This window comes from Nymphaea colorata, chromosome 3 (assembly GCF_008831285.2).
Source record: "Nymphaea colorata isolate Beijing-Zhang1983 chromosome 3, ASM883128v2, whole genome shotgun sequence".
In the NCBI taxonomy this organism is placed as follows: Eukaryota; Viridiplantae; Streptophyta; class Magnoliopsida; order Nymphaeales; family Nymphaeaceae; genus Nymphaea; species Nymphaea colorata.
This window is the reverse complement of record NC_045140.1, coordinates 12,191,349-12,210,742: the sequence shown is the minus strand read 5'-3', so window position 1 is coordinate 12,210,742 and position 19,394 is coordinate 12,191,349. Positions and strand designations below refer to the sequence as shown.

Below are 19,394 nucleotides of genomic sequence, written 5' to 3'. Positions count from 1 at the left end.
CTGGAGATGCCATGTTTGAGAAAGCAGAGCTTTCTTCTAGCAAGGAAAAAAGAAGATGATGAACTACTTTATACTATGAAATGTATGCACAAAACTGATCTAGACTGGGAGTAACAGGAGATAGGGCCGAGAAGTATACAAAATTATGTCTCATGATCTGCAGTTTCTCATTGGGATGGTGTCTTCTCTGAAGTAGCACAATTAGTCAGAAAGAACACAATGAATACATATTAGATATAGAGGAAGATGTTGAGTCTGTTCAGACCTAGGAGACAGCTGGAAACAAAGTCAGATCGAGGTCAGGAAGTGACCTTATCCACCTTCACTATCTTTGCACAGTTTAAAATTGACAATTTTTGCGTAATCTCAAAAGACTAAATACGTATATCTCAACTGGATCAAGGACTTATATTTATCTCTTTTTAGATGTAGATACTAGGCCTGAATCTTTTTTTTTTTTTTTGCCAACTTCAATCAAAATAAGATGCAGTCTGACCAAGCCGGTAATTCATATATTACAAACCCCAGTATCTGTGCCACATAAGAATAAGATCCACTCTGACCAAGCCAGTAATTTATACATTACAAACCCCAGTATCTGTGCACCATCAAAAGTAAAAATAAGATCCAGTCTGATCTACCCAGTAATTTATATATTACAAACCCCAGTATCTGTGCCCCGTCAAAAGCATCTATCACATTATGTACATCATCTGCCCTGTTGAATAGGAATTCAAACATATAAATCCTAATGAAACACAAAGCAAAGAAAAGATAGAGGAAGAAAATGGTATCACAAGAAGCAACCAACAAATACTGGATGCACCTAAAGAAGAAAATGAAAGGAGCATAAGTTGAATGACTCAGGATATAGCAACTGTTACAGGGGCACTGGCTCTCACTAGAACACAAATTTTGGAGGCTACATTGTTTCTATTCTCAGCCATTCAACATACAGAAGAAACATCAGATACAGTCCATACTCCATAGGAGGTATAAAAGTCAAGCAGGATGCAGCTACTCTAGAAAGGAAGACATGAGTTCAGTAAATCTTAGAAGAAAGCTCTACTCCCATAAAAGACTCGTGATCCTGTACTCTTGGAGGCCTCCAATTTCTTGCCTTCATCTGCTTTAGGACCTTGTGTACTTTCTCCTCCATTTTCAATATCCATGGGGAGCTTCATCTTTGCAAGGGACTCTGTGAATTCTTGCATGCTCTTCATATACATGTCAACATAGTGCTGCTGCATGACCGGTTGCTCTGGCACATTTATTTTGATCAACGGCTCCACTAAGGCAGTGGTGGGTAATCCACCTGGAGATTTACTCTCCCCATTGACAATTTCACCGCTCTTTTCTGCACCTTTAAGCAGAGAAGCATGTTCTTGGGTCTGTGCATTGTTTGTCAGGTTACTCCGGGGAGAAGGATGGTCATGAATACTCTCAGAATCAGGGTTGCTAGAGACGCTGTCTACAACCTGGCTTCCAATGTCGGAGTCGATTTGATTCTCGTTGCTTGAATTGGGAAAGCTGTCTGAGCACTCTGAATCCAAATGACTCTGTTGCATAACGAAATATTCAGATACCATCCGCTCATTCTCCTTAGCAATCTGCAAGTCAGGGAACTCTATCTTGCTGTACTCACTGGAAATTGGATCATTGGGTTCTGAATCAGGTAAGGATTCATCAGCTACAACAGAGTGTGGGATGGAGCCAGAAGTGCCCATCATCATAACTTCCGGCGCATATCCCCTGTATGAAAGGGAGAGCTGGACAAAACCTGCCGGAGAATGGAAAAGATCAGTTGAAGAAAGTGAGAACTCCTGGCTCAGACTGCCACCATTTGCAGCTGCCACAGCAGAAATTGGGACGAGTGCGAATCCAAGCAATTGGTCTTCCAAATAATCCTTTGCTCTGCTTAACATCCAAATCTCGCATTTCAGGGACGCATCAATCTGCTGGACATTGAGGTGCAGCTTGTCATTGAAAACTGGGTTCCTCCCCCCACCATTGATAATTCGACTTGAGACTGTCAAATCTGGGTTGGAGGTGAGACAGAATTTCGCGTAAACATCCTGATTGTGGTAGATACAGATGTTGTGTATATCTCTTGCCTGGTGGATGTAGACCTCAAGAACGCCAACGGAACCATCACTCTTCGTTCCCACGGCCATCAGATCAGTCTTCAGCATGTTGGCTTCTCTTAAGTTCCTTGAGCGAACGTCCCCGTTAGAACCGAGCGAGTTTGCGAATGATGAGGAAGAGATTGACGAGAAAGACTCCATCATAAAAAGTTCGAAGTTAGAGAAAGGAAAACCTCAAAAGCAAAGCAGTCTCTCCAAACCAAACCAAATCAAAACTGGAATTTTCAAAACCGAGAAACTCTGCAACACGGAGAAAGCGACTGAGGAGTGGTGACTAAAAGCACTACCGCCGCCGATCAAACAACCAGGAGCTGCAATCTCGCCTCGACACCCACATGCAAAAAACGTAAAACTTTCCCAACTTTCAAATTCAACAGACCACCATAACAAGAAGAACGGTAATAAAAGCAACAAAAACACAACCGAGAGGGAGAAAGTAAGGAAACAGACAATCAAACGGAACAGAACTTGTAGCTCACGATTCACTACCAAAATCAGGAGTCCCCAGAGAGAAGGTAGTGAGATTCCTGACTGGGTAAGCTGTAGCCCGTCACGCCGAACGACAAAAGGAAGAGGCAAAGGTTGTTAGAAATAAAAAAAGGCCCACCCAATTGCAAGTAAAGGTGCCCTTAAATTCAGCGGAGCAGGCCCCACTCGCCTGACTACTGGAACACCAACTTTCTCTGTTAAATGACTCCCAACTCCAAAACAGACACACACAGAGAGACAGAGGTTCCACCCCGCTGGTCAAAGTCAAGTTGCGTCCACTTTGCTCCTCAAAAGTATCTTTGCCGAGGAAAATTCTTGCAAACATTTCGAAAAGGTAATAATTACTGTATAAATTAAGAAGCAAATTCTTTCAAACCTTTCGAAAAGGTAATAAGTACTGTATAAATTAAGAAGCATTATGGGGTGATGTGCAGAAGTGAAATCGAAGCAAAGAACTAAAACCACCGGTAAACTTGTTTTTATAATGTTTGACACTGCCATAGAAAGTGCTCTTTATAGAGTCACTACTTCTAATTTAAAATTGCGTACATCTTTGTTGTTTCTGTTCACCTAGAAAGGTTAAAAGGAAGGAGACGACATTCCTCATCGAACCACGAACCACCCGCCCCTAGATGGCCCGCAAAGGCAGAGGAGACGGCCCGCAAAGGCAGAGGCCGCAGCAGCAGCAGCACCATTTCTTCCAATCCAATTATTTTCCATTCCACAGCGCCGTATATAATAATAGTAGACTAATAGTATTGTATAAGAAACTTTGTATTTTCAGGCTTTCCTTTCGTTTATACTACTTTCGGTAATTTTTTAAGGAAAAGCTTCACTTTTTCATAAATACTGACGACTGAGAGCTCGAAATACTGAAAATGCCTTTTTGTTCAGATTTCAGAGGAGTAGAGTAATCCAAAAGCAAAAGTTTGAAATTCTTGAGTTGGAAGCCTCCAAAAAGGAATTCCATATGTTACAGGCATAGATTCAAATTATATGTTAGAGAAACTATCAGAGATATTTCTAGAAGGCATAGATTATTTGTCTTTGTTGTACTGTAGAGGCATCAAACTTATATCTCAAGCTCTATTTGACGGTTTTGATAAAAATTATTACCCTTGACAAAAATTATAAAAGATCCTTTCGAACGCCCCCAAAGATGGCCCGAGAAAAGCAACAATTCTTGTACCAAATGATCAGGCAAAAGGAAGAGGATGAGGCCCTTGTTCTGCACCTTCATGATTCCTCTCCCCTTCTTGTCTTCTTCCTCTCATTTAGAGAATATAGTTGGTGGCCTTTCGCTATCATGGTTAATGTGGAGAGGGAGAAAGGAAACAGAGAGAGATAGAAGAGAGAGAAAGGAAGATTAGGTACGTGCTGACCTTTATTTTTCCCCTGTGGCCGTCAACAAAATATCCCGTTGCAGAAATGACTGAGAGTGCGACTCTAGTTTTGTCTCTCTGTGATCTCTCCTCCTTTTTCTGCTTTCTGGACGGTGGGAGAGTGGAGCATGGACTGCCTTTTGGTGTGAAAGGATCAAGGCAGAGAAGAAAGAGCGGAAAGCACTATGTGGAGCATGGACTGCCAAGGTAGTGGGGATAGGCATTAGCCCCTCTTTTATCTCAAATAGGCTCAAATATTTTAAAAGACTACAGAAAAAAAAAAAAAAAAAAAAAAGTTTCTTTCTTCCTCCTTTCTCTTCTAAGGTCAAAGAAAGCAGCTTAACTTTGCCCGTCATATTTTTGTAGATTTTGTGAAATTGAAGCACAAGGATTGTGATTTTTTCTAGTTTTTATGAAATTTAACTGTCCTGGCAATTCTGGAGAACCAAGAATTATCTTGTAGGGGCCCAATTACATTTTTCAAAAATTATATTTTAGTTTGCTTCATCCACCCTTTGCTTCATCTTCAAAAATATAGGCTTACATATTTTAAAAGAATACAGAAAAAAAAATTGTTTCTTTCTTCTTTCTTCCACTTTTCTCTTCTAAGCTCAAAGAAAAGAAAGCAGCTTTTGCTCGTGATATTTTTTGTAGATTTTTGTGAAATTGAAGCATTATTTTTGTGATATTTAATTTTCTAGTTTCTATGAAATTTTAACTTTCCAGGCGAGTCCGGAGAACCAAGAATTTTCTTGCAGGTGCCCAATTGTATTTTACAAAATTTTAACAAGGCCAAACTATATTTTTCCCAAAATGTATTTTTTGTTTCAATATCCGAAGGCCCTTAGTTAAAAAGTTATCAAAATGGGGGCTGAATTGATTACTTGAATTGAATTGACGGGAAATTAATTCAAATTGGTAGCATCCATAAAGAGTGCTACGTGTCAGTTTCAAATGTTTTAAAGTGCTGATTTGACATATAAAATGATCATCAGCCCTTCGTAAAAAGAAAGAAAGAAAAAAAAGGAAGCTTTATTCTTGAATTTTTTTCCGAACGGCTAGGTTAGACGGAAAGACAACTGCTTGACAAGTCCATGCCAGTGCGCCAAAAATTTAAGTGCCCTTTGAATGTCTATGTCTAGGAAGGTGATTTGAAATCCTTGAATTGGATAGAAGATCTTACGACAATAATTAATGTCCATGGTTTTCAACAGCGTTTTTCCATCTGCGTAGTTTCAACAGCAATTATTTATATCTTGTTTTTCAATATACTTGAATTACAACAATAATTTGTAACCATTCCTTCCCCTCTTACTGCATCCTAGCAACCCATTTATGTATAATTCATGAATATAAAGTCAGTCATTCCCCTCTTACTACATCCTCGATCTTAAGTTAGGGGTAGAGTGCCTCGAGAATACACCAGTCCTCCATGTCACTGGTGTGTCCACTTTACAGCACATGTTGTGACACCTACCTCGACCCAGCGACCAATCGCTTCAACACCCTTCCGAACATCTTTGATTTCAGGTTCGTGGTTTAAGAGTTTAGAGACAAAATCATGCCTTGAAAAGCAAGTGTCGAGATAAATTAGATTCATAGATATTGGATTTCGAAACCAAATGCCTATTGGAGGTACTCCCATGGTTGTTTGGTAGTTTGGATAATGATAAGTATTGCCTGAATAGCCCGTTTCAAATTCAATCAGACCCCTTTTTTATTTGACATCGAATCCTTTTCAAGGGTGAGATATGAACGATTGTATGACTTTAATATTATTTTTTTAATTTTTTGCTCTCTAACTTTTTGCATAAATAATTTATATTTTAAATTCTAATAATTTATATTTTAACTTTCATCCGATTCACAAATTATTCTAATTCGATTCAGCCAGTGCCCTACTAAATCTTTCTCTAGCCTATGTGATCCAATTAGTAGGCCTGTCAGAAGAAAAGCGTGGAACTGTGTTTTGAAAAATTGGGCCAAGGACAGGTCGCTGCATAGACTTTTTCCTCTCTCTTTTTTTTTTTTTTTTTTTTTTTTGGAAGATTTTGTGTGCTTCTTGAGAAAGACGTGGAACCGTTTTTTTGGAAGATTAGGCCAAATGCCGGGATCTAAGTGGACTTTTCCTTTTCGCGACGGGCTGCCCGGCCGACCAAATTGAAGGCGGCAGCCTGTCATCTTGTTTCAACAAAGAAATTGCTCGCCACAATTATGTCCTTTAAACTTTTCATATTTCGGCAAGCTACTAGTTGGCTAGCATGAACCGCACCTTTCTTATTCAATATTGGGATTTTGATTGGTGTAGCCAAATTATTAGAGTAAGAAGATGAAAGGTAGTGTATTGCAGAGGTCTATATATGGACCAAAACAAAAGCAACTCCATCTTAACAGTCTTAAGAAAAAGACAAGAATCAATTAGTGAAGCAGCCATCCTATGAACTGTAATATTTATCTAATTTGATTTATATTGGAAAGATGAGGATTGGCAGGCCCTTATCAGAGTATAGAATAAAACAAACAAATAGTTGTATGAACGGTCATTGAGATGTTTGTTTCTCTATATTTGGAGTCAACCACAGCCAAATAATTCAAAGATAAGGTCGTCAATTAGGCGCCAATTAGTTTCAGAATAATTACATTGGTGGTGGTGAAATCTACACCTGTGAGACCTGGTCAAACAACTTGGTGTTTTCTCCATTATGTCTCTTCTAGATGCTTCAAAAGCTTGACCTGAGCTTGTGCAAACACAGTTGGACCGGACCTGGGCTCATTCGAAAATTTAAGGGAAGTTTTATTTACCCAACATCATAGATCTGTGTTTGATAGTATGTAAGCCCAGCAGAAATTTTTGACTAAGAGGCACTGACACATAGAAACACAATTTCAGATCCTTAAAAAAAAAAAGACCTTCAACTTCATAGTAAAATAGTTGAGGGGCACTAATAAGTTGTGCAGACAACTGCTTGCGGAAGTTTAAACTTGACCTTGCAAGTGTATGCAACCCATCTTAAATCCAGGGTTCCAACGAACTGTACAAGTCAATAGATCTAAAGACACTGCGCAAGGGAGAGGGTTGTTGATTCGAGATGGTAGAATTTGAGATGCAAGTGGTCTAAATTCATGATCAAAGGCCCCTGAAGTGGCTCATGTGCAGACTACAGGCCAACGACCAACACTCAAATTCTGAGTACCAAGATGACTACATGGTCCTTCTATAGAAGAGACAGATCTGGTCCAGTTTGAGTGCTACAGAATTTGCAATTATACTTAGAGATCAATGCTTTAAGCTTTTCACTTTTTCAATTTCCTAGCAATATAGATGTGATTCCATGGTTACACATTTGGAATCCGCTACCAGCACGTATTTGGATGTGTCGTTTAGGATTTATAGGGATTGAATGGACTGACTTAAGAGTTTACTTTTAGGTATTGGACCATAATTGAGATTTACAAAAAAGACAAACTTACTCTTGAAATGAAAAGTACAAAACATTGGAAGGGACAAAAAAGAAACTGTCTATATCTCTCTCCTTCATTGAATGAGATGGAGAGGATTGTACAGTTTATGCATAAGATTGTCAAATATACTGTGTTGTGTTTTGATTCGTAATTTACATGAACATGCATATTTTAGCATACTCCCTCTGCTACTTGACTTTATTATATCAATGCTACTCTGACCAATACTATGAGTGTTCAAGAAGAACCCTGCTTGTTTTGTTCATTTAGTGTTGTTGCCTACAATTTAGTCATGTTATAGAATGATATGCATGCAAGTCTTTGGCTCTAACTTCAAATATGACCATACTTTCCATTTAGGAGAACCTTTGTGTGTTTCATGAAACCAATTTTAACAAGCTCCTTTATTCCATTTTTCGTACCTCAGTCTCTTGAAGCAGATAACATGTCCACTGTTTGGTTTCATCCTCGAAGAGAGTAGACTTGCAAGTTAATAGCTGAAGTTTCTCAGCTTTGGAAACTACATGAATGGCTAAAATTCTTACTTTCTTCTTCCATCATAGAAGTATGCAATAGTGAGGCCATTGAATGGGGGAAGTTCTGTTGGCAGCTACAAAATAATATGAACTTTAACTAATGAAAAGGATCCTTGATGAAACTTGATTTACCTTAGAACCATGAAAATTGATTTTTGCGTGGTTGGTGCTGCTGTTTTTTATTTTTCTTTATTTATAAGTAACCTTTAAATTACTTGAGAGATATTCATATTTTAATCTGCTAACAGATATTCAAGTTGCCTTCCTGGCCTCCTACTTGACTTTTAGAAAGCAAGCAGCTCTGCCCTTTGAAATGTTGTGCCTCACTAACTAGTTCCTCAAGTTGCACTCTTCTTTCGGATGGATGAGTCTGGAGCTTTCTTTTTAAGGTATTTACGATGACAAATCCATTTGCCCTGAAGAAAATGGATGGACATCTTTCACTAGACAAACTGAGCAAGTTTGAGATGTTGACTCAAGTGCAAGGATAGTCAGTTAGCTTTTTTATAATATTCTGTCACTGTTTTTGTTTATATGGATTTCCTTTTTCCTTCTATCATGAGATGTATGACTAAGGATTCTCTCTACTAGTGAAACAAGAATAGTTACTCTTTATCAAAAAATAATGCCTTCTTATTTTATATGTTCGAATTTTCAAATAATGTGCTATGTTTCTTGTTCACATGAACACCAATGCTACATGTTCATGGAGACAAGTGATTTTTTTTGTTTTGTTTTTTGGAAACAGGAAATAGATAATGTGAAATGATCAAGACATGTACAGTTGGCTCTTGTTTACTAACATCTCCAACAATTAATAGTTGACCTCATGCGGCATTAGGCTTTAGCCCAATTGTTTTTACATATTCTTGCCAAAAGATGCTCAAATAAACTCATATTTTTAGTGCATTGAATCTTTTAGCCAGTGCATCAAGGCTTAAAGTGAACAAGGGCTTGAGAAGGGTGACATGGGTACGGATGCCAACTAATCGATTTTAAATAAGTATGTCTGCTTTTTCAAATGTTCACATATTTGGATTGGAATTCAGATTCAACTAGGAATGAAGAAAAGTCTATACCTATCTGAACTTGAATCCAAATCTGAATTCACAATCTCAATTCTAACCGAATCCAATTTCAATTTCACATCTAGATCTGAATCTAACTTTTAAACCTGACACAAACTGCACTACAATATGTTAAGAACCATCTTCCAAAATGTATGGACATTAGATATAGATATTTATATAAAAATAAATCTAATCCAAATTTGAATCCGATAGGATATTTGTTTAAATATAATCAGTATGGAATCAAATGTCAGTTTTTAAATCTTAATCTGATCCCATTTCTTGATGGGATGTAATATTTTTACATATATGTGATTTTTTTGAAATAGTTTGGTTAGATATTATATTGAAATCAAATTTGTTGACATTCATAATGATGAAGGCGTTCTCCTGCTGAGTGTAAGCGGTCGATCCTCCTTCACGACATGGGTGTGGCAAAGATTTCAAAGAGTCCATGTTACTAAAATGCTAGGCCATGGGCAGTCTGGCCGTACCCAAATTTAGTGTGGCCAATAGGCCAGTACGACCTGTCTAGCAAGTATAGCATGCCAGCCAACTACTGGTTGCCATCTAGTCACCCTTCACCGACCGGTCCGGAAACAGCCAGAAAAAGGGAAGAAACAAGGAAAAAAGAGGAGGGGAAGAAGAAAAGAAGACGAAGAGAAAAGCAAAGAAGAGAAAGGAGGAGGAACATGAAGAATGAAATAGGAATTGCAAATAATAAAAATGAGTCTTTGATGGAAAATTAAGTATAATTCATAATGATTGAAATAGATATTGAATAAAGGAGAATCTGTGTTTGGCAATTTGAAATTTTTGAATAAATAAATTTGATGAGAGTTAGAATTTGGTATAGAAAACATTGATGTAAAAATGATCAAGTCGATAGGGATATTTGTAACACTCAAAAAGTTTAGTCATGCATTGAAAATTGTAAAAATCTTCAAGGACTTATAAAAAGGTTACTTAAGTGATTGGTTATCCTAGTTTTTAGCTTTTCTGGGGGAGTGGGTTGAATTGTTACAATGGTATCAGAGCCGTAGATGCCAAACCCCAGAAACAAACTTGAAACAGTAGATGACTGGGTCAGTGGGTCACGAGTTGACTTAGTGACTCAATGGGGTGAGTCATAAATTTCTAGAGTGTACTGCAATCTTGTAGTGTTATCTACTACCTCTCCAGTGAGTATAAAACAACATGATCTTAGTTATGATTTGTCTAACAATTCTAACCATAAAGAAAGTCATGAATCTAAGGACACTTGCTTAGCTTGTATTTATCTCTTTTTGTATTAACCGCCTGATTTCCTTTGGGCCTCTAGACATTTAGAAATTGTTTGCAAATTGTTAGGCTAGTGTTCCTTGCATGTCTTTGATAAGAGCTTTTAGAAAAGAAAAAAAAAAACAAAAATTGCTCAATAACTTAAGTATCAATATTGATTTTTACACTTTAAAACAATGAGAACCAAACTCGGGGGGTTTCAATCCGAGTTACTAGCCTAGTGAGTTAGCCGATTTTTGGCCTAGTTGCATGAGTTTTGGTGCTGACTCACTTGGGTCCTGACTTGTGGCCCAGTGAGAGGACGAACTCTAGCCGACTTGGTGATTGCCAAGTTAACTTGCCACCACAATGATTAGAGCTAGTTCAACACCTAGACGTAAAGTCTCACATACACAGACATGTGCTTTTTAGGGGTGAATTGTAATACCTTAAAGGTTTAGTCCTCTATTGAAGATTGTAAAAATCCTTAAAAATTTATTAAGTGATTAGTTGTCTCAGTTTATAACTTTTTAGGTTAGAATTGAAGCTACTAAGGGTCAGGTTTAGATCCACCAGACCAGATATGAGAGTGGTTTGCTTTACTTGTTTTGCAATGCATGACTTCAAGTTGTCATGTTTGTAAAAACAAGTTTTCCAAGCTTTGTTTTAGAATTAAAATTTTGAATTAGAGGGACCATGACTATACCTTCTTTAAAATTCAATGAAAAGTCCACCCATCATTTCATTTGTGTTTGTGATGTTAGGGTGTGTGCATATGCATGTTCATGCATATACATATATGAAATTGATAGAAAATGTTAAATAAAAAGCATTAATACAAATGACAACAAACATGATTTCACTCATATTATGGATAAACTCCCATCTAATAAATAACTCAAGGATTTTAAATCGAAAATGACATGCTCAATCCAAATTAACACATACATTAAGTGTATTTAGGTCTTTCTTGGGTTTGACATGTTTCAACCTCAAAATAATGAAAATAGAAAAATATTCCACCCAAATCTTCTTATAGTAATAGCATCTAAAACAATCAAGTCATCAAAATAAAGAGATAAATACACAAAGAGAGGAAGAGATAAATATATGAGGAATGAGAATTGATAGAAATAAAAAGAGAAAAGTGGAAATAAAAAAGAAATAAAAATGAGAAAAAGATAGAGAGAGAAAAATAAAAGCAAGAGAGAGAAATGAATAGAGAGAAAAAGAGACTTAAAATGGAGATTTAAAGAGAGACAAATAGAGAGAGAAAGAGAAAAATAAAGAAAGCGATAGATTAGTAAAAGAGTGATTAATAATAGATAGTTGAAAGAGAAAGAAAAAGCAAAAGAAGAAAGAAAGAAAGAAATTTTAGAAGAGAAATTGAAAAGAGAATAGGATTAATAAAAGAGAGAGAAAGAGAGACATTAAAAGATAAATGAAAAGTGATAGAAAAAGAAATCTAAAAAAGATATTTAAAGAGTAATAGAGAAAGAAAGAAATTAAAAAGAAAGGAAAGTAGAGAGACCAAAAAAGAAAAAGAAAAGTACATAGAAAAAGAAATAGAGAGAAAGAGAGCTGAAAAAGAGAGAAAAAAAGAAAGAGATATATATTAATACAAGAGCAAAAGAGATTTGAAAGATAGGTTTAAAAAAAAGGACTTTTAAAAGTGAGAAATTAAAGGAGAGATTAAGAAAGAGACCAAAATATAGAGAAAGGGAAAAATGAAAGGGGAAAGAAAAAAGAAGAGAAAAAAAGGTTCAAAGAAAAAAAAATAAAACTATGTTAAAATCATAGAGAAAGAGGTATAAAACAACTATGCTTGCTTCAGCCATGCTCCCCGGGCATTAAGGAATATCCTTAGCTGTGGAGAGAGTCCTAGACTCTCATTGGCTTGCCATGAAAAAAATACATACCTTGCAAAGGGATGCTTTTTTGGGCAAAGGCGACTCCTTGATGGTGGACTCAAATGAATTAGAGATGAGCTCTTCCAAGGTCTTCGAATGTTGGTTTGGATTTAAAGAAAATGAAGAGAAAGAGAGCAACGAAAAAAAAAAAGGTTGAAGAAAAAGAAGAAGAAGAAGACGAAAATGAAGGAGACCACTCAAGAAGATGATGGATATGTTAGAAGGTACAAATGAAGAGGTATTTATAGAAGACAGAGACTCAAGAGCATTATGGTTCTTTTTAAAGTATAATTAGCCAATAACTAGCCATTATGGACTCAAAATATGTTTAATTACAGTAAAAACGTCAAAGCTATCCAAAAGGAGGTTGACCATGCCAAGGGGTGGTAGTCTGGCCTCCAAGGCCGGCCCAGCCTAGTAACAAGCTTAAAAATCGGCCCGCAAGCCTAGGCTACAGCCCAACTTGACTAGCCGCAGGCCTGGCTTAGCTTGGCCTGAAAAGGCACAGAAAGGCCACATGCTTGGCCTCGGTTAGCCAGCCGTACTTGGCATGCTAGGCTAGGGCCGCACTTGGTTGCACCAACTGTTGCCAAACCGGGCCTAATCAGTTTGCCACGTCAGCTATGGCCCGCATGAAGTGTATAAAAAAATGAGAGTATCTTTGGAAAAGAAAGGATATATCACGAAAATCAAGGGCATTTTGGAGAATTCAAAACATTTCTAGAGAATCAATAGCATTTTGAAAAACGACCGTAACGCCTCTATACTTGGGCAAGGGAAGGGTCTGTGACTTGGATTTGAATCTAAAACCAGATCCAAATACCATGGCAAGTCTAAATTTATAATTTTTAAGCCGAAAAATTGATACAAGATAGATTTCGATCTATCATATGAATTTGGATCTTGAATATGGATATGAATCTAGATTATGGATCTTACATCTAGATCTGATTTAAATTCGATCCAAGGCTCAAATTTGGATCAAATGAGTCCGCCACTGAGATTTAGATTGGATCTGGTTTTGAGATTTGGATTCAGATATGAATCTAGGGATCTATTTTGAATCTGGAGCCAAAATTTGGATCTAAATATGGATCTAAGGATCCATTTTAGATATAGAGCTGGAATTTGGATCTGTATATGGATCTAGAGCTGAAATATGGATCTAGGAATCTCTCTCAAATTTATGTAACAAAACTTCAATTTCCAAACCTTGACATCTAGCGTACAAGCTTTCCACCCTTAACTTCTTCAGTACATAGAGTAGCTTTTCAATGATTAGATCAGTACGCTTACTTACCCTACCCAGACTTGGACTCATGTCGATAATGTGGAGAAGAACAACCATGATAGGAAGCTGGTTCGTTTGCTGTGAGGAAGCACGAGGAACAAAGTCTTGTCTACCTCAAGGTTAAGAAGATGGTGGAGGTGCAGCAACTATGGAGATGGGGTGGTCGTGCCTTTGTGGACCGCCATTTTGCAAGGTATTATACAAGCGAGGTAGAGCAGGAGGGCTAGCAATATGGCAAATATCAATCCTTCATTATGACTTCATTCGAGCCTGTTCTCTCATACTTGTTCTCTTGTGATGTGCTTCAATAGTACAACTGTGCTCCCTAAATAGGTGTACCAACTGAGATCTCTCAGTCAACTCTATGCTTGTCTTTGAATAAGAGGCACTTTGATCCTCACATTATGCAGTGTTGACTGAATGGTGTGTCATGTCCTACAAATCTAGTATTTCATGGAAGTAACATGCCACATTTTTATTGTGGACGTTGGGTTGGATCACCTTTATGTGGAGGATCCAAATCCAAGCCAAAAAGAAAAAAGCAAACACCTGTACTTGACAAAAATGAAGAGGAGCGACTTCGATAAATTTGGTGGACCAAAACTGAATTTTTTTACAAAGAGGGCTGAAAGAGAAGGACCTCTGATTTTTCTTGTGCGGGTAGGGCTTTTGGGCATTCTTCTTCTCATTTGTGTATTGTTCTTGAAGAGAAAGAAAAGAAAGAAAGAGAGGGTTCTTGTTCTCCATTGATTCTTGAAGTCATTAGAGAGATTCTAACAAGAGAGAAAGAGAGATTGTGAAGGGGAAAGATTTCATTACTGTTCGGGTTTTTCTTCCATTCTTTATCTCTTTGATTATTGAAGATTATATCAAAAGAAAGAGGACTTTTTTGTTATGGGAATGTCATTACTCTCAATTAGGTGATATTCCTCCACTTCACTTCTTCATTTGCATCATTGCTTCTCTATTTCAGTGATTCTTGGGCTTTTGGAGCGTATACATCATATATTGCACTCTTGTAGCTGTTTCTATATGACATAGTAAATTTGTTATTGGGTTGCTCTTAACACTGTGGTTTTTACCTCTCATTTTAAGAGGGTTTTACATGTTAAAATTGGTGTCTCTCTCTTGTTTGAGATTATCTTTTTGTTTCTTGTTTGATTATTGTGCATCAAAATATATATATTTGTGAGATCTCTTGGATGATAAAGGTTTTATTTTTGGAGCTCGGGTGGAAGAAGCATTTTACTTTGCTTGTGCACAAGATAAAAGTGCTTATTTACATGTTGTTGTGAGTCATTGTCTTCAACTGTGAAGTACAATCATTTGGCTAATGCATATTTTCCCAACAAAAGTGGCATAGAGTTTGGTTTAAGAATGAATTTTGGCACAAGTCGTATGGTAAGTTTGAATGGCAAAAGTTATAATATATAGAAGAACAGAATGAAGAACCTTTTGTTTGTAAAGGCTCTGCATCTTTGTGTTTGAGACTCTAAATATCCTTCGTGAATCTGATAGGGTGGCAAGCATCCATAGCCCTACAATTTCATTCGCAAAATTAATCCCCATGTTAGACAATTGATTAATAAGTCCTTGAAACTCATTTAAATGATCGGCTTTAAATGGTGTTGTTTCTATGGAGCTTGTTAAAGCCGATATTTAAATTAATAAATTAGAAGAAAATCTCAAGGTTGCTCTCCACAGTTAGAGGTGCTTGTTATTGAGAACTGAGGAAGAAATAAATATAAAAGTGGGAAAGGTATTAACAAAAACCGAAGCAAATAGAGAGGTCAAGGTACAAGAATATAGAATGTCATCATTGCGGAAAGAAGGGGCACATCAAGAAGTATTGCTTGCAGTTGACGCGAGAAAATAGAAGTAATGAGAAGCAAGAAAAGAAAAATGAAGGTAATGTGATCATGTCACTACGACTGTGTGTAACGACTTGGTTGTTGTTTATGATGAAGATGTTGTGAACTTAACAAACTATAATACGGGTGATTGATAGTGGTGTCTCTCTCCATGTTACTTCAAATAAAGAATTTTTTGTTACCTATACTTCTGGTGATTGTGGAGTTTCGAGAATGGATAATGATGGTTTGTAACTGGTTGTTAGTTTTGGTGATATAAATTTACAGACCAAGAATAAATTTGTGTTAAAATAGTACTGTATTAAAGTTCAAGGATATCAGATATGTGCTAGATATACAATTGAATTTGATTTCAACTGAAAAGCTTGATGATGATGGCTTATGTAGCACCTTCAATTATGGACAATGGAAGTTCACTAGAGGTTCACTTGTTATGCCTCGAGGCAAAAAGTATGACAACTTGTATGTTATTTAGGCATCAATTACAAAAGATGTAGTGCATGTGGCAAAGAATGAGAAATCTACTAAGTTGTGGTACAAGAGGTTGGGTCATATGAGTGGGAAATGTATTGATTTTTTATTAAAATGAATCTTCTTCTTGAGGCGAAGAAAGAAAGCTAGAAAGACATACTCATTTCTTTGGTTGGGAAGCAAAGAAGAATTTTATTTAAAAATCAACAACTTACAAAAAAGAAGAAATTGTTAAAGTCTGTTCACTCATATGTTTGTAGTCCACTAAAGGTTAGTACACATGGTAGTGCACTTTATTTTGTCACTATCATTGATGACCATTCAAGAAAGGTGTAAGTCTATACTTTAAAGATGAAGGACCAAGTGCTTGATACATTCAAGCAATTTCATATTCTAGTTGAAAGATAGACTGAAAGAAAATTAAAGTGTATACACAGTGACAATGAAAGTGACTATTTGGGTCCCTTTGGTGAGTACTACAGGATGCATGGAATAAGGCATCAAAAGACTCTTCTTAAGATTCCTGAGATGTATGTTATCTAAGGCATAATTGCCTAATTCTTTTTTGAGTGAAGCTTTATATGTTGCTGCACATATAGTTAATTTGTCTCATTATGTTTCTTTGAATGGTGACGTTTCAAATAAATTTTAGTCTAGCAAGAAGGTGTTATATGTTTTTGGATGCAAAGCGTTTGTGCATGTTCCAAAATATGAAAGATTTAAGTTAGAAACAAAGGCACGTCAGTGTATATTTTTTGGGTATAGTGAATATGAGTTGGGTAAAAATTGTACGATCCTATTGAAAAGAAACTCATTAGAAACAGAAATATAGTTTTTGTTGAGAATTAAAATATTAAAGATATTGAAAAAGCAATTGATAAGACATCTCAGTGTAAAAGCAAGACAGTTGATATGAATTATGTTCCTTTGTATTCATTCCCAAATTTGGTTGATGATGACACATGAGGATGTTAAAGATTCACAACATAATGTTGGCCAATATGATGTGATAGTAGGAAGTTTAAAGTATATTCCTCTTCAAATATAGAGTCACTTTGTAGATCTACTAGAGAGATAAGACCATCTACATGCTATCTTACACATAACTATGTTTTGTTGATAGATTGTAAATAATTTGAGATCTATGAAAAAACTATGCAAGTTGTGCAAAAAGAGAAGTAGATTGGATTAATGGAAGACGAGATGCAATCTTTATATGACAAGCATACCTTTAATCTTGTGCAATTACCTAAAGGTAAAAAGACTTTGAAGAATCATTGGGTTTTTAGAGTAAAACATGTTGAAAACTCTTATCACCCACGATATAAAGCTAAGGTGGTTGTGAGAGGTTTTTTTCAAAAGAAAGGTGTTGATTTTGAAAAAATATTTTTACCTTGTTAAAATGTCATCCATTCAAGTTATCTTAAGTTTGACATCAAGTCTAAATCTAAAAGTTGAACCAATGGATGTGAAACAGTCTTTCTTCATGGTGATTTTGAAGAGAAAATATATACAATGCAGCTTGAAGGGTTTGAAAGGAAAAGAAAAGAAGACTATGTTTATAAATTGAGAAAGAGCGTGTATGGTTTAAAGCAAACTTCTATACAGTGGCACAAAAAGTTTAAGTCTTTTATGGGAAAGCATGGTTACAAGCATACTACCACTATGTTTTTATTAAGAAATTTTCATATGATAACTTTGTTATCTTGTTGCTCCATGTTGACGACAGGCTCATTGTTGCTAAAAAATACTTCAAGAATTACTAACTTAAAGAAATAATTGGGCAAAACATTTGCCACTAAATATTTGAGACCCACAAATTAGAATTTTGGCATGAAGATTGTTCGAGATAGAGAAAGAAAGAAGTTGTGGCTATCACAAGAGAAGTACATCCAAAATGTACTTCAAAGATTCAATATAGACAAGGCTAAAGCAGTGAATACCCACTTGGAGCACAATTTAAGCTGAGTATGAAGCAGAGTCCTTCCACAGATGATGAGAAAGAAGACATGCATAAGATTTTGTATGCTTCAACCGTTGGTAGTTTAATGTATGTTATGGTATGTACCAGGTCAGACATTGCTCATGCAATTGGAGTTGTGAGTAGGTTTTTCTCAAATCTTGGTAAGATACGAAATGGATTTTGAAATATCTTTGAAGCACTAGTAATATGTGTCCACATTTGGGTTGATAGAAACCTACTTTGATAGGTTACACAGATTCAAATATGACTGGTGATGTTGATTCTAGAAAATCTATATTTGGTTATTTGATCACTTCAGCAGGTGGTGCAGTGTCATGGCAGTCTAGATTTAAAAAATGTGTGATACTTTTTACTAGAGGTAGAGTTTATTGTAGTGATAGATGCTATTAAATAATTATTATGGATGAAAAAGTTTATGCTGAAACTTGGTCTTGCTCAAGAAAAGTATGTTTTGTTTTGTGGCAGTGAGAGTGTGATTTATCTTTGGCAAGAATTCTACCTTTCATGCAAGGCTGAAACACATTGATGTGAATTATCATTGGATACCTGATATGTTAGAAGTAAAGCAACTTGAGCTTAAGAAAATTCATACAGATGACAATGGTGTTGATATGATGACTAAAGAATTGCCTCGTTCAAAATTTGAAGTGTGTTGTTCCATCGCTAGTTTGAAGAGATCCTCCACACAGTTGGTGAGGGGGGGATGTTTTGGGCTGGATCACCTCCATGTGAAAAATCTAGATCCAAGCCAAAAAGAAAAAGGAAAGCACCCGTACTTGACATAAATGAAAATGAGAGATTTCAATAAATTTGGTGGATTAAAACTGAATATTTTTAAAAAGGGGGCCGAAAGAGAAGGACGCCCAATTTTTCTTGTGAGGGTTAGGGCTTTTGGGCATTCTTCTTCTTCTTTATGAGTTGTTCTTAAAGAGAGAGAAAGAAAGAAAGAGATAGTTCTTGTTCTCCATTGATTTTTGAAGCCATTAAAGAGATTCTAACAAGAGAGAAAGATTCCATTACTGTTTGTTTTTTCTTCTATTCTTTTTCTCTTTGATTATTGAAGATTAGGGCAAGACAAAGACAGCCTTTTTGTTATGGAAAGATAATCACTCTCAATTAGGAGATATTCTTTCACTTCCTCCTATTCATTTGCATCATTGCTTCTCTATTTTGGTCATTTGAATTATTGTGTCTCTATTTTGGTGATTTTTTGGGCTTTTGAAGTGTAGGATCATATATTTCCCTCTTGTAGTTGTTTCCATATTGCATAGTGGATTTGTTATTGGGTTGCTCTCAGTGGTTTAACCCTCTTATTTTGAGAGGGTTTTCCATGTTAAAATTGATCTCTCTCTTCTCTTGCTTGAGATTATATCTTTCTTTGCTTGTTTCATTATTGTGCATCAAAATATATATATTTGTAAGATCCCTTGGATGATAAGGGTTTTATTTTTGGAGCTAGGGTGGAAGAAGTATTTTGCATTGCTGGTGCACGGGATAGAAGTCAAGTGCTTATTTACAGATTGT

At 36.2% G+C, this 19,394-nt stretch overlaps 1 protein-coding gene across 1 annotated transcript; it reads right to left on the bottom strand.

Annotated features, from left to right (window-relative positions):
• Positions 1-821: 821 nt before the first annotated feature.
• On the bottom strand, positions 822-2,755 carry LOC116251135 (uncharacterized). Its single transcript, XM_031625221.2, has one exon. The coding sequence runs from the start codon at positions 2,286-2,288 to the stop codon at positions 1,053-1,055; it is 1,236 nt and encodes a 411-aa protein (XP_031481081.1). The 5' UTR covers positions 2,289-2,755; the 3' UTR covers positions 822-1,052.
• Between the last annotated feature and the right edge of the window lie 16,639 nt (positions 2,756-19,394).

Coding starts and splice junctions, on each gene's coding strand:
- LOC116251135 (XM_031625221.2), bottom strand. CDS start 2,288: ATGATGGAGTCTTTCTCGTCAATCTCTTCCTCATCATTCGCAAACTCG.